The sequence below is a fragment of the Pholis gunnellus genome (assembly GCF_910591455.1).
Source record: "Pholis gunnellus genome assembly, chromosome: 7".
Lineage (NCBI taxonomy): Eukaryota > Metazoa > Chordata > Actinopteri > Perciformes > Pholidae > Pholis > Pholis gunnellus.
Genome location: NC_136533.1, coordinates 27,049,093 through 27,062,188, shown reverse-complemented (window position 1 = coordinate 27,062,188; position 13,096 = coordinate 27,049,093). Strand labels below are relative to the sequence as shown.

Below are 13,096 nucleotides of genomic sequence, written 5' to 3'. Positions count from 1 at the left end.
TTTCTAGGCCATGTATGAACAGAAAATTAGTTTTTGTATGAACAGAAAATTAGTTCATTAGCTTTAGAAGTGCTGGTAGGCAGGTTTAGTTACCTCAGGACATTTCCAGGCTAGCCGTTTCCCCATTTCTTTATGCTAAGCTAAGCTAATCAGCTAATCACCAAATATTCATTCACCGCAAAGACCAGAAAGATCTCATCTTAAGGGCTTTACACAAACGGGGGCATTTCTTTTGTGCAGGTAAAAGGTGTATTTCCCAAAAATATTTCATTCATGAATTTGGAAACATCCTTGAGTGTCACCATGTTAAGGTATCTTTACGTGTGCAAAATCTCAAGGTCTCAAGGAATATATTCCAGTGTTGGCCGGGGGACAATTTGGCCCTGATCTGCCCCCAGATGTGCTGTGGAAGCTTTTTTTCACATCTCAGATACATACTGATTACATACACTGTTAAAATCCAGTATATAAATGCCCTAATGCATATAATTTAGAGGTGCACCAACAACATCTGAACTGTGCAAATACACTCAGCAGCCACAGTCCCACTGAGGTGTTCTGAAGCGGTTGTTGGGAGTAAATTAACAAGCTGTTAAATTAGTGGAAAAAAAGAGACTACTGTTTTCTAATAAGCTGGTTTTAGGCAGCATGAACGGCATTTGCTGAGTATTAGAAAGACTTATACTGGTCCAACAGACTGCTCCTAGTGCACCTCGGATTCGTTTGTGTGTGCATTTCCCTTTCGTCGAGCGCCCTCTCCATCCCACCTCGCCCTCTCCCCAAGAGGTAGCGGCCCCTGCCCCAACCCCCCTCCACCCCGACTTAACCCCCCCCCCCCCCGACCCCAACCCTTCCAGTGGACCATGGCACTTCTCTACTCGGCCTGAGCGTCATAGTTGGCTCCACCGGCCTTCTTCAGCTCTGTACGGATGTTGTCTGCATCCAGTTCCCTCGGGTCACTGAACATGAACTCCTTGGCAAAGTTCTGTGGACACAGAAGAGTTCAGAAAACCCAAAGTTACTTTTCACTTTTAGCAGAATGGGAACAACCCAAACTAATTAGGGCTGGCTGATGTTTTACATTTTTCATTGAGTATTTTTGTGCGGATAGCAAAACAAAAATTTGAATAGCTTTGAAAAATATGAAAATATTTTTCAGGAAAATCATGACAAACTTCTGAGTGCATCAGTCAGGAATCGTCTATCGTTGGCTCATTGTCTGTTACCAGTGTATCATTTAGCCTTTTATCTCCTTTCTGTTGACTTTAAATTGTGCTATTGGCACATTACAAAATCTTTTGAATCGGTGTGAATAATTATTTGGCAATAGCAATGTGCTTTCCTACGCTGTGACAAGAGTGTGTAGACGAAGACATACATTGGTATATTTTGCTCAGTTAGTGGCTGGGTTGTTAGCTAGCTAGCTTGCTAATAACTTCACCATGATTTCATGCTACAGTTACACAACATGAACTGCTGGGCTTGGTCTATGTTACTTTAACATTTAGTCAGATTTGATTGTTTTTAAATTATTGTTCATGATAGCCATTACTCTTTTAAATGGCTTATGCTAAACTCTAGCGCTAATCGTTAAAGCAAACCGCTAGCATGTTGACTATTGTTATGATTATGGTTAAGGAAGAGTGCTGTGAATTTGAGTTTTACATGAAAAGTCTGTCCAGGGCCGGTTATTAAGCCACTGCATTGTGTCTTTAACATTTCATTCAATAAAGAGTTGATAAAGGGGCTCTCCAAGCTAGTGAGCTTGCTAACTGTCAGCTCTTAGTTTGATACATAATAATTTACATCAGGTAATATAAATAACTGATATTCTTGAGACAATTCTTTGGCAATAAATTCCGGAGGACAAAGAAACTGTTCTTTGTCCTCCAGGCCAGGGTATAACAGCATGGCTGCTTAGTTGAGCACAAGTTAACACATTAAAGGAACCACGTGGAGCATTTGAGCACTGGTAGCACTATGCAGCAGTCCTTCACAGGGTACCTTCAAAGCTGCATTGTGCTGCATGTGTTCATGTTGTTTACACGTCCAGCTGACTCAGAACAACATTAGCATTCATTTGGAACCCACCTGATGACTGCAAGTACAACATTGACTCTCACTTTTCCCCCCTCCAATGTCAAAATACAAATATTGATTTGTGCATCTTTAACAAGTAAATATAAAGCGCACATAGCGGCTAAATGTTTCTCATTATTTTGGACTTTTTCCATATTATCTAGATTTTCAGATGGTTTATTGAATTTTAAAAATCTTATTTTTTTCAACTTTATGCAGCTTTCTGCCATTTTGCCTCTGTAACCAACGAGTTTACCAAAAGGGAACCATTAAAGCTTCACTCTCATGATAACAGCCATTACTGTAATTGCCACTTCCTCCACATGCGACACCCGCGGAGTCTCTGACCTGCACGATCTCTTTGACCAGCGCCTTGTCGGTGCTGATCTTGGCACGCTGCAGCCCGCTGATGTTCTCCCCAATCCAGGTGATGAGGGTGAACTTGGCCCGTTTGCTCATGGCGTCCCCCATCGTGATCCGGACGAAGGCGAACAGACGGGCGTCATCTGATGGAGGAGACGGAACAGGGCCGCGTTAAGACTCAACATTACAGCTGATATTTTTTTAAATGTGACACACTTCCATCACACCCCAGTGGGACAGTGTTTGTACGTCCTGTGTGTGTGCGTGTGTGTGTGTGTGTGTGTGTGTAGGACAGACAAAGAGAGAGAGAGCAAAAAGAGTTGCAGTGTTGCAGTGCAGATGAATACAAAGGTTCTGCTTTTTTGTAATTTCACTGCACTGGCGGAGTCCCAACAGCCCCAAACTGAGTGAAGTGTGTGTGTGTGTGTGTGTGTGTGTGTACTGAGGAAATATTCAGGTCAACAGACTAAATGAGTAAAATCTTTTGTGAGCCTTGCAGTTGTGTCCCAGTGACCACGCCCGTCACTGTCACGGTGGTCCACTGCAGAAGCCGGCTGTCTGTGAAGAACGTGCAGCAAACGCTAAAACATTTGTGCTGCTTTCTCTTCCCGACTTGTACCTCTTCGGGCCTCTAAATCCTATTCAACCGAAACAATGGGCCTTATGCAAGAACCACCGGTACGAACAGATTGGTTCTTAAGTGGCTTGTACGAGTGATTTAGGAAAACTTGCCACGTTCCCCAATTTCCTTTTATTTGGGATTTTGTCTTGGGTACAAACACAGTTTACAAATGGTCCAGCTGTTATCGAAACCTACATTTTCAATAATGGATTGTATATTTCAGAACTTTGAAGCAATTTGGATTTTGAAAAATAAATGACAGTTCATAATTAAGTTGAAATGATCTTATTCGATAGATAGAATATAATTCTAAATATAATTATATGGCCTAATAATGGTAAAATGGTAAATGGACTTGTATTGCACTTTTCTGGTCTTCCGACCACTCAAAGTGTTTTAACACTACATGTCATCATTCACCCATTCATACATTGATGACAGAAGCTAACATTCAAGGTGCCACCTGCCCATCAGGACTAACTAACATTCACACAACATCTACACAACGTAGGCACAGCTACAGGAGCAACTTGGGGTTAAGTGTATTGCCCCAAGTTGCTCCTGTAGCTGATCCTTGTTGATCCGCTATAGTCCATCAACAAGGACTAGCGGAGCCGGCGATCGAACCAACGATCCTCAGATTATAGGACAACTGACCCACATTCGGCCCAGCACTGATTTAAGTTGGCTGTTGATGCTACTGTTGTCACAGTCTGTTGTCACACATTATATGTGGAGACTGGACTGTGTTGCATCTTTCTGTTTTTCAGAGAAATTTGTGTTTTGGTCTCCCTTTTCCTTGTGTTTGCTTCCTATAAGTTAACTCTATATAAGAAGTGGACGTAGTCATCGTGACGTCACTCATTGGATTGTTGACTGATGTTAGTTCGGCGATTTTGCCGTCGCCATCTTGGATTACGGCCGTCGCCATGTTGTTTTTTTTGCAGCCAATGAACAGACATGACCATATTTGGAATGTGGAGGAGTGACGTCGAGACACAGTATACGTCTCTGGTAGAGACCTGTCAATCACAGTAAGCCCGCCCTAAAGCATACTCTGCTTTATGGTCTGTTTGACTCTAAATGGACCATCATTTACTAAATGAACATCATGCTGTATTGAAGAAGACTTGAAACTAGAGATTGAGACCATAAACTCATGTTTACAATGTTTACTGAGAGAATAAATCAAGAGAGAAGTAGAGTCATTTTCTCATAGACTTCTATACAATCAGAGGAGTCGCCCCCTGGTGGACATTAGAGAGAATGTACGTTTTAAGACACTTCCACATCGGCTTCACTTGGCAGAACCGGAGGTTGACGCCTGGTTTCCTTCAGGTTTAGTGTTTCCTGCTTTTGTTTTGAAGTTAACTCATTGTATCATTAGTTTCACCTGTTTATTTATACATGCACACTTCTTTTGTTCTTTGTCGGTTTGTCTTCAGTTATCCTGGGTTATGTTGCTTTATCCTTACTGTTATGTTGGAATCCAGCTTGTCAGCTTTTTTGCATTAAGTCATTGCATTCTTTCTGCTGCAGCCTCGTATCAATATGAACATCTCAAACTGCAAAGACTGTATTCCCTGTATGTGTTATGAATATGACATTGACTGGATATTTTCCTGCACAGAGAATTGCGAGGTGGCCGTTTCCGTCAAACCCTGTCCCGCCTTTCAGCTCTCGGCAAAACTCTGACGGGTGTCTTCACAGAAAAGATCTTTTTAACAAGAGTTGCACTCGTGGATTTCTGTCATTTGTACAATCGGAACAGTGAAGCAAAGCCGCTGCCAGAACTGTCAAAGAGGAAGAAAAGAGCCTGTTTGTTTATGGCTGGACGATATTTATAAAAGCTTATTATAATACATCTAAGAACATGACATGCCACAAAAAGGCACACTGATAAAAGCAAATAATTTAAATTGGAAAGTGAAATAAACAAAATAAATTACACAAAAAGGATAGGCTGTCTACTTAAAATACAATTCTTTTTTAAAATTCATTTGTAAATGCATCACAAACATGAGGAAATGTACCTATTGTGTAAAAGATATTTTCAAATAGGATTAAATTGAATTGATTTAGAAGATATTTAGTATATCAGTATATGTGTGGTCATGTTCTCAGTCTCAAAAGTATCTTAACAATGTCATGTGATATGCTACTTCAGTACACTTAATGAACAAATATGATGTAATGTAGTTGAAGACAAATTAAACTTTTGTGTTTTAAGAAGTTTTTGAAAATATTGAACATTGGTTCATACAATAAAAAAGTGGTCTTCATGTCAAGGCAATGACAAAGCCTAAATATCTATTCTAATATTAGACTACAGCTACCACTAGGACTCTTTACATCCTTCATTAGTAGTGTTTTATACCAAGTTATAAAAACCATCTCCAATGCTAACCAAACAGCACTTTACGTACTATTAGTAGTGATGCTGGCTTTTCCCGTGTTTGTGAAGCCAATAATCTATGCTACTAGCAAAAGATTACCAACAAATTCAACATTCCAATGATACCGAAAAAAATATATTCCGCAGCAGTAACCAGCAGGGCACAGTTGCTATCTGCAAATGGCTAACGACGTACAATAAATGGAATAAGCCCTGTATTTAGGTCCCGCACTCGATGTCCCATGATCTAACATCCGGCACACTGGAAGGCAGAAAACGCACTACTTTCTGTCCTGCTGGCAGATAATTGCTGAGACAGCAAGTTTCACGTCCAACAGTATAGTTAAAATGAAAAACTTCTTCTGTGTCGGACATGGTCTAAACCAGAGGTACAAATGCCTCCGTCAACATCCATGTTTGTCCAATATGGTGTTTTGTGAGGACACAGTGACCTTTCACCTTCAAATTCTAATGGTTTATTCCTTGAGTCCAGGTGGACATGTGTGCCAAATTTGAAGAAATTCGTTCTAGGTGAGATAGCCGCTAACAAAGCTCAGCTAATTTGGTGATTAACGCATTTTCCGACAACATCTTCGCAATAAAGGTTCCCCCGTTATGTCGTTATTTAAAAAGCAACAAGAAATGTTGGGTTTTCATCAGCAGTAAGTGAACAGGACTAGAGGGGCTCAGCTGGGTTGCCGAACAGAGTTTCGTTCATCCGTTATCTACCTGCCTGTTAGAAACCTGGAAGACTTCTGTTTGATTCAAAGTATCTTCATTGAATCTGCCAGGCTCTGAAGCTCCCTGCATCAGCCATGACAGTTTCCATCTGGAATTAACATCCTTACTGGATAAACAACACACAAATTATGGAAGTAAATCGATTTATGACGCACTGAAGATCTATAAAGGCCAATGACTGATAAAAGCATGTGCCTTTATCAAAAAATTACCAAACGATTTCCCTGCACTTACCCCTCTGTAGTACACCAAGCACGAACTGTTTACTTGGTCGTCCCACCCTCCGGTTCCTCAGAGTGAAGCCAATGTGGAAGTGTAATCTCAATTGCTCGTTTTGAGTCTTCTTCAATACATTATGATGTTCATTTAGTAAATTATGGTCCGATTTAGAGTTATGTTTTAGGGCGGGCTTACTGTGATTGACAGGTCGCTATCAGAGACGTATATGGCGTCTCTAAGTCACCCCTCCGCAGTCCAAATATGGTAACTTTTGTTCATTGGTTACAAAAATACAACATGGCTCCGGCCGTAATTCAAGAAAACGCCAAATTCGAAGCTTCAAAACATCAGTCCACAAACCAAAGGGTGACGTCACGTTGACTACGTCCACTTCTGACATAGTCTATGGTCCCACCAGGCAGCATTCTTTATGAAACATCATCCTGGAGCAGCAACAGTGAAGAGCGTCCCATCCCCCGGACTGGGACAGTCAGCATCACACATCAGGCAGCTCACTGCTGGAGGCAGGGCTCAACTTAACTTTTCCTTAGCTTTTAGTTGCTGAAACTGAAAGTAAGGTTGCAATTTTCAGTCATCTTATATTTTCAGTTATTAAAACACTATGCAGTTATACGTCTGTTATAATGAAAGTCTGTCAATGGATGGCTTATCGAGGTGTTGAACACGCTTCGTAGTATAATTCTCCGCCCATTTCAAAGATGGAGGGAAACTTCACATCCCAAGACTTCAAAAATCATCCTTTTAGTTTTTTGATTCTGGTTCATCTGGTTCTTTGTCTGCTGAACCAATTTGCACATCCTTTTGTGACGTTAACAGCTTAGTTGAACTTTTCACTTCACAGTCAAACATTAATTTTTTCTTAATGTAATTTGGTGTGGTATGTAGTTGTGTCAGTATCTTGTTTTCCTCTTGTCAATCATTTGTAAAGCGCTTTGAATTGCATTTAAATTGTTTGAAAGGTGCTGGATAAATAAAACTTGATTGATTGTTCAATTGATTGAAACAACTCAATTCACCATTGTGCAGAGTTATCTGGTTCTAACTGTACCAGCAAACATTACCTGAATATTGAAATATCGCATGCATTGCAACAAATAAAAAAGTGCAACGAAAGGCCAAGATTTGATTTGATGCTGATTTGAAATTAAGTTACACTTAAACGCTCAGTTGATTTTACATGGATGCCACTAAGAGTTCATACAGTGCGACCTGTATTATCTTTATGTACCTGTTGAAGCAGCTGATTTGAGACTTTCTTGGCAGAGCCTCAGTAGCACTGTTTTGATCAGACTGGCTGCAGATTAACAGGAGCAGCCACTATAAAAGAGTCTTATCAGTGCAACCACAAAGGATGTCGCTAGTTTCCACACCTTGCCCAGAGCCACACACACACACACACACACACACACACACACACACACACACACACACACACACACACACACACACCTGATTCAGCTAAGTCAATTCCGTGACCCTTTGTCTTAACTGTCATTGTCACCGTTTGAGATGCCAGAGGAACTAGTGCAAACATACACTTCCTCACTCTTGTTTCCTGGTTTGTCTTTCCTTCGAAGCCATGCTGACTCTGCAGTTTTCTCTGCAGACAGTTTCTCCCACCCTCCTACCCCCACCCTCCTACCCCCACCCCACCTCCTGCTGCAGAGAAAACTGCACTGAAACTACAACAATAATGAGACAGCAAAAAAAGACTTGTCGGCAGACACGTTGCGCTAAATAAAATGACCTCATTTTGGCACACCGAAGGTTGGGCGGGTGACACCGTGTCTTCCTGTGTTCGCTCTCCGAGCCCACACTCGGTCCCTCTGCGACACACAGCCAGGAAACTAGAGCTGTCTCCTGTGGACAGTGTCAGGTGGGTTCGGAGAGGAGTGGTGTTACCAACATGTCAACTGAGTCCACATTTGGTCTTGTTTTTGATCTTCGCTAAGAGCAGTGCCCGAGGACGGTAAAGCCAGACATCATTTGGTGCAGAGTTCCCAAAGGATGAATCCCAATCACTTTGTTGACGCCCAGATCTCTTATATCTAGGGTCCTTAGTGGAGGAGTTCCACTGTTTTGGGTGTCCTTCTGACGGTTCCTCTAGTGACACCATTGGGCCAAGTTTTCACTTGTACACAAAAAAATCTAAAATTCTAACAAACAGATATTACCATTAAAGCTACAGAGCGATTCATGCTCCCCAGAGAATAGAGTTTTATTTATTATTTTATTTTGAACACTCCACCAGCTTCTCTTTTTAGCCAACCTTAGGACAAAATGTCAAATTTGTACACAAGACATCATCTACTAATCTGCTTCTGCCCAAATCCATACACTGGATATTAGTGGAAACTTCTACCTGCTGGTGGCGCTAGAGGAAAAGTCAGGGGCTCATCGAAGTCATTAGGATTCATCCTCTGAGGATAATGAAACAAATTCAGCAGTGACAGCACATCCAATATTTGTCGAGCAAATTCAGCCTGGACAAACGGACCGAACACTGCCGTCCCTAGAGCCGTGCCTTCCCGCCAGGAGACGTTCAGGACGGGATTTCCCTTAAGCTGATAGTTTGGTGACCTACAATGAATAATTCATGACAGTGACTAAATAACTTATTGGTTGTTGCTACATTTTATCAGCAGAAATGGTGTTTTAAAAGTCCTGGTGGCAATTCTAATTACATGTGAGGATTTAGAACGTCCCCTGCCCTGCATGCAGTCCTATCCGTCTTCTTGCATTGACTCAACTTGTGCACAACAGAATTCACCTCCCTCTCCCTTCTGCAGTTGGATGACTTGAAGATCACTATGCAAAAGGAGCCCTCCTCTTCAAGCCTCGGTAGACGAGCAGTCTGCATCGGCTCCTCCTACACTCAGAGCCTTGTTTCGTTTTTTCTTCTGCAGAGTTACAACTTCACTGCTAAATAAGCAAAACAAGCCCACGGATAGAAAGATGTCTGATAATGTGTGTGTGTGTGTGTGTGTGTGTGTGTGTGTGTGTGTGTGTGTGTGTGTGTGTGTGTGTGTGTGTGTGTGTGTGTGTGTGTGTGTGTGTGTGTCATCTCCGAACAGGAACCGGCGGCAGACGCACCGGTGGAGCGGTCGTAAACCGTGGTAATAAATGAGTTATTTCTACATAGGAATGTGAACTGTGAAATGTCAGGAAGCAAAAAATAAATAAATAAATAAATAAATAAAAGTACAGCCCCGAGGCAGCAATCTTTAAAAGACAACCCGAGCAAGCATCAGAAACAGCCACACCCAACATCAGAGCAGCTGCTTTACTCGAGAGGCTCCATGCAGACAGAGGTACTAGTAATAACTGAGCATTCATTCAAAGCACACACACAATCAGAAAATAACTCAAAACTACTTTTTTTATCATTTTTTAGCATTATTTAACTCAAAAGCAGCAACAGGTGAACATGAACGCTGACTAGTTAGAAAACTTAAAGTTTCTACGTCTTTCTGTTGTAATTCAGGAAAACAATATACAAAAGACTGACCTTAAGTGTTTCACCAAAAACAAAAAACGTGCAGGATATTATGGAAGAGATTACGCAACGCATACAGTGCTAAGTGCTTTGACAGTGTAGTTAGGCTACAGGGCTCAAGGCCAATGGGTGACAGAGCACAGAGTCTTAAAAGATTAGTGTCCTGCCAAGTCAAGCTGTGTGGCCCATCCAGCAGGCCGTTTAACCCGTCCGGAGACAAAGCCGCGCGCGCGCGCACACACACACACACACACACACACACACACACACACACACACACACACACACACACACACACACCACAAAATGTAGACTAGCCAGCAGCAGGGAGGACGCATTACACCGGCAATGCTTGGTTGACAACTAGGGTGGGACATTCATAATAGGATCCCCTCCTTACCTGTGCACATGCTTTTGAAGTCCTCATAGTCCGTCCCTTGTCCTGCAGGCAGGATCCTGAAGCCCTCGTATTTAAACACGGCCCTGGAGGATGCACAACACACCGTGCTTTATTTATCACCATCCAGTCTCACGATCTATTGATTCTCAACATTGTTGCGCACATTGGGGCCCATTTTTTTGCAGACTGGAGCAATGCACACAGATTGCCCCAAATACACTCAATGCAGGGTGGTGGCGGGGGGGAAGGGGGGGGGGGGGCTGTGTGTCAGCCATGTGCATGTGTCACTACTATAACGTTATCCTCTCAGAATACAGGACAAAGGAAATTACTTCTGCCCCGCCGGGGCCTGATAACTGTGCAGTGTGTGACCGCTAGTGCTGAATACAGATCAGCTAGATCGGATCAGCTATATATTACGGGAACATAACTGCTGACTGTATGCTGTTAGGGCCAAATATTGTTACAAGCCTAAACCGTTTTGAATTAGGGCGTCGAATCCAGTTTGAAACAATTCGCGAAAGATGGAGTTGCGGGGCAAACCCCCTCCGAGGTGCCGTTCTAGCGCGTATTCGGAGTGAGCGGGTGGAACTGCTTTAAAATATCGAGCAATTTAAAGTCACCTTGGTTAAATGCAAACGTTCACACGATAAAAAAAACAGCGCATTTCATTTTCTATGTCTTTATGAATCTATCGTCCATTCGGCGCGTATTTGGTTAGACAAACTGTGCTTATTCAACATAGAATGTAAAGTTATATTTTAAAAAAGATCCGCCTCTTATTTCAGCACCCTTCGCCACCGAAAAGAAGGCGCAGTGGGCGGTAACAGGCTGTGTGAATTAAAATTCTAACGGAGATTAGATTTTTTTTAAACGGATTAATTATTGTATTGAATGTCTGCCGAAGTAACTAATAGCTAGAGAGTTTTCATTATTCATACGAGGTCGACGGTTACATGTATGATTTTTTTTTTTCAAGCAAGGACATTTAGAATAGTCCCATTCTTTAACGGAGTATGGAGAAGTATCCATGTCCGCGCACTCACCAATTGATGTCCGTGTTATCGTCTCTGACTTGGTTGTAAGCCTCTCTGCAAGCCTCTTTATCGATTTGGGTTGCCATTTTTCGTATAACGTTAGACAGGAGTGAAAACAGTCGAAGTCGCCGTTGTATCAGTCCAAACCAGGGAGAGCTAGCTAGCACAGTATTAAAAAGCAGCTAACTTATACAGTTGATGCTATACATCAGAGTACTATAACTGATAACGTTATACAATAGGCTTCACTCCAAAATCACGACCACCGCACTGGAACGACTGAGCCGGTCGGATGTAGCGGATAGAGACGGCTCTTCTTCTAGCAGCGAGGTTTATTTCCTGTATATCGCTACTTTATGGGCGTTGGTGATGCTAGACGATCAGGTTGCCAGCAGAGTAGTCCCTCAAACGCTGGATTCACCTTCTCCCTGTGAATGGTCAATGGTATGAGGGCCTCTGTCAAGGCACACATAACGTACGACTACATTTTCCGGTAAGGACTTTCAAAATAAAGTAACACAAATATTGAAGGGAACAGCTGTAGCTAAAACACTGTTGTGATATTATATTTATTCACAAAAGATACATTTTGCAGTCAGACATGTATGTCATTATTTTCTTCACCAGCAGTGACTTTCAATTTCCTTTTAAAAATAGGTTTTCTCATGAATTAAACAGCGTATTATCATCATAAGTCATTTAAAATGTTGCTTTGATGTGTTAGACAGATGAAAGTGGAGAAATTATTTGTTTTACGTGATATTGTGATCCAGTTTCTTTTCATGAATGTAGCCTACTACATCTACAGTGATCTGTTTTCAGACAGAAAACACCCAGTAGAATTAGCCAATACAAACAACATAAAAACAAACGTTCTCACTATTAACAGCATGAAATTTGATCTCCCTTTGCGGCTGGTTACACTGAATGGTCTTCATTGTATTGATTCTTTTTTCTTATCTATTCGAACAGAGAAAAGGCAGGGACATGGGGAAATACAGAGGGGTTGAGATGTCAGTTCTGCTGTCAGGAAACAAGAGGAAAGGTAAAGGTAAAACAAAAAAATCAAGAAACGCATAATACTTGATTATTCTTTTTTAGTGAGACACGTCTCTGTTTTATTCTGAAGGTAAAACAGTAAACCTCCGGTTTCATTTGAGCTAAATAGTTTAACTTGCCTAGTGCGGCGGTATTGAAATCCACCAATTGTGTTTCAATAGTTTAATTTCAGGTATAAGGTTTTGTCCTCGAGGGCCGATTCATTTGAAATACAAGCACCCGCATATTCTATGTTATGCAGAACATAACTGTATTACTATACAGTTATGTTCTGCATAACTACTGTACTACATCAAATATTGCAATCTGCTATTCATTACAACATTCTTAACAGTGTAGGCCTACCGCAAAATGTGCAACTCTACACTTAAATACAATACAAGCTATACACAACTACACAATACGGTGTATCTGTCAGCAGGGCAGGGGTTGCATGTGTATGGAGATTATAAGAAGTACTACATGAAGTACTGTATGGTGTCGGCCAGTACAGCAGACAGCACAGAGGCTAAACACGTCTTCCCTCCTCCTGGGAGAAGCCTACTGATTCCACCAGCTCCACGTGCTCTCTGATGACTGACCCTGGACGGTCACCACCTACCTGAGCTCTGAGCTCTGGATTGTCTGATACTGCATCACCCCGCCACCTGCTGGTCCACCAACA

General features: G+C 41.9%; 1 protein-coding gene across 1 annotated transcript; it reads right to left on the bottom strand.

Annotated features, from left to right (window-relative positions):
* Nucleotides 1-848: 848 nt before the first annotated feature.
* cotl1 (coactosin-like F-actin binding protein 1) lies at nt 849-11,737 on the bottom strand. Its single transcript, XM_079163355.1, has 4 exons — nt 11,383-11,737; nt 10,337-10,419; nt 2,428-2,585; nt 849-985 (listed from the first exon to the last, which is right to left on the bottom strand). Exons 1-4 carry the CDS (start codon nt 11,457-11,459, stop codon nt 875-877), a joined length of 429 nt encoding a protein of 142 aa, XP_079019481.1. The 5' UTR covers nt 11,460-11,737; the 3' UTR covers nt 849-874.
* Between the last annotated feature and the right edge of the window lie 1,359 nt (nt 11,738-13,096).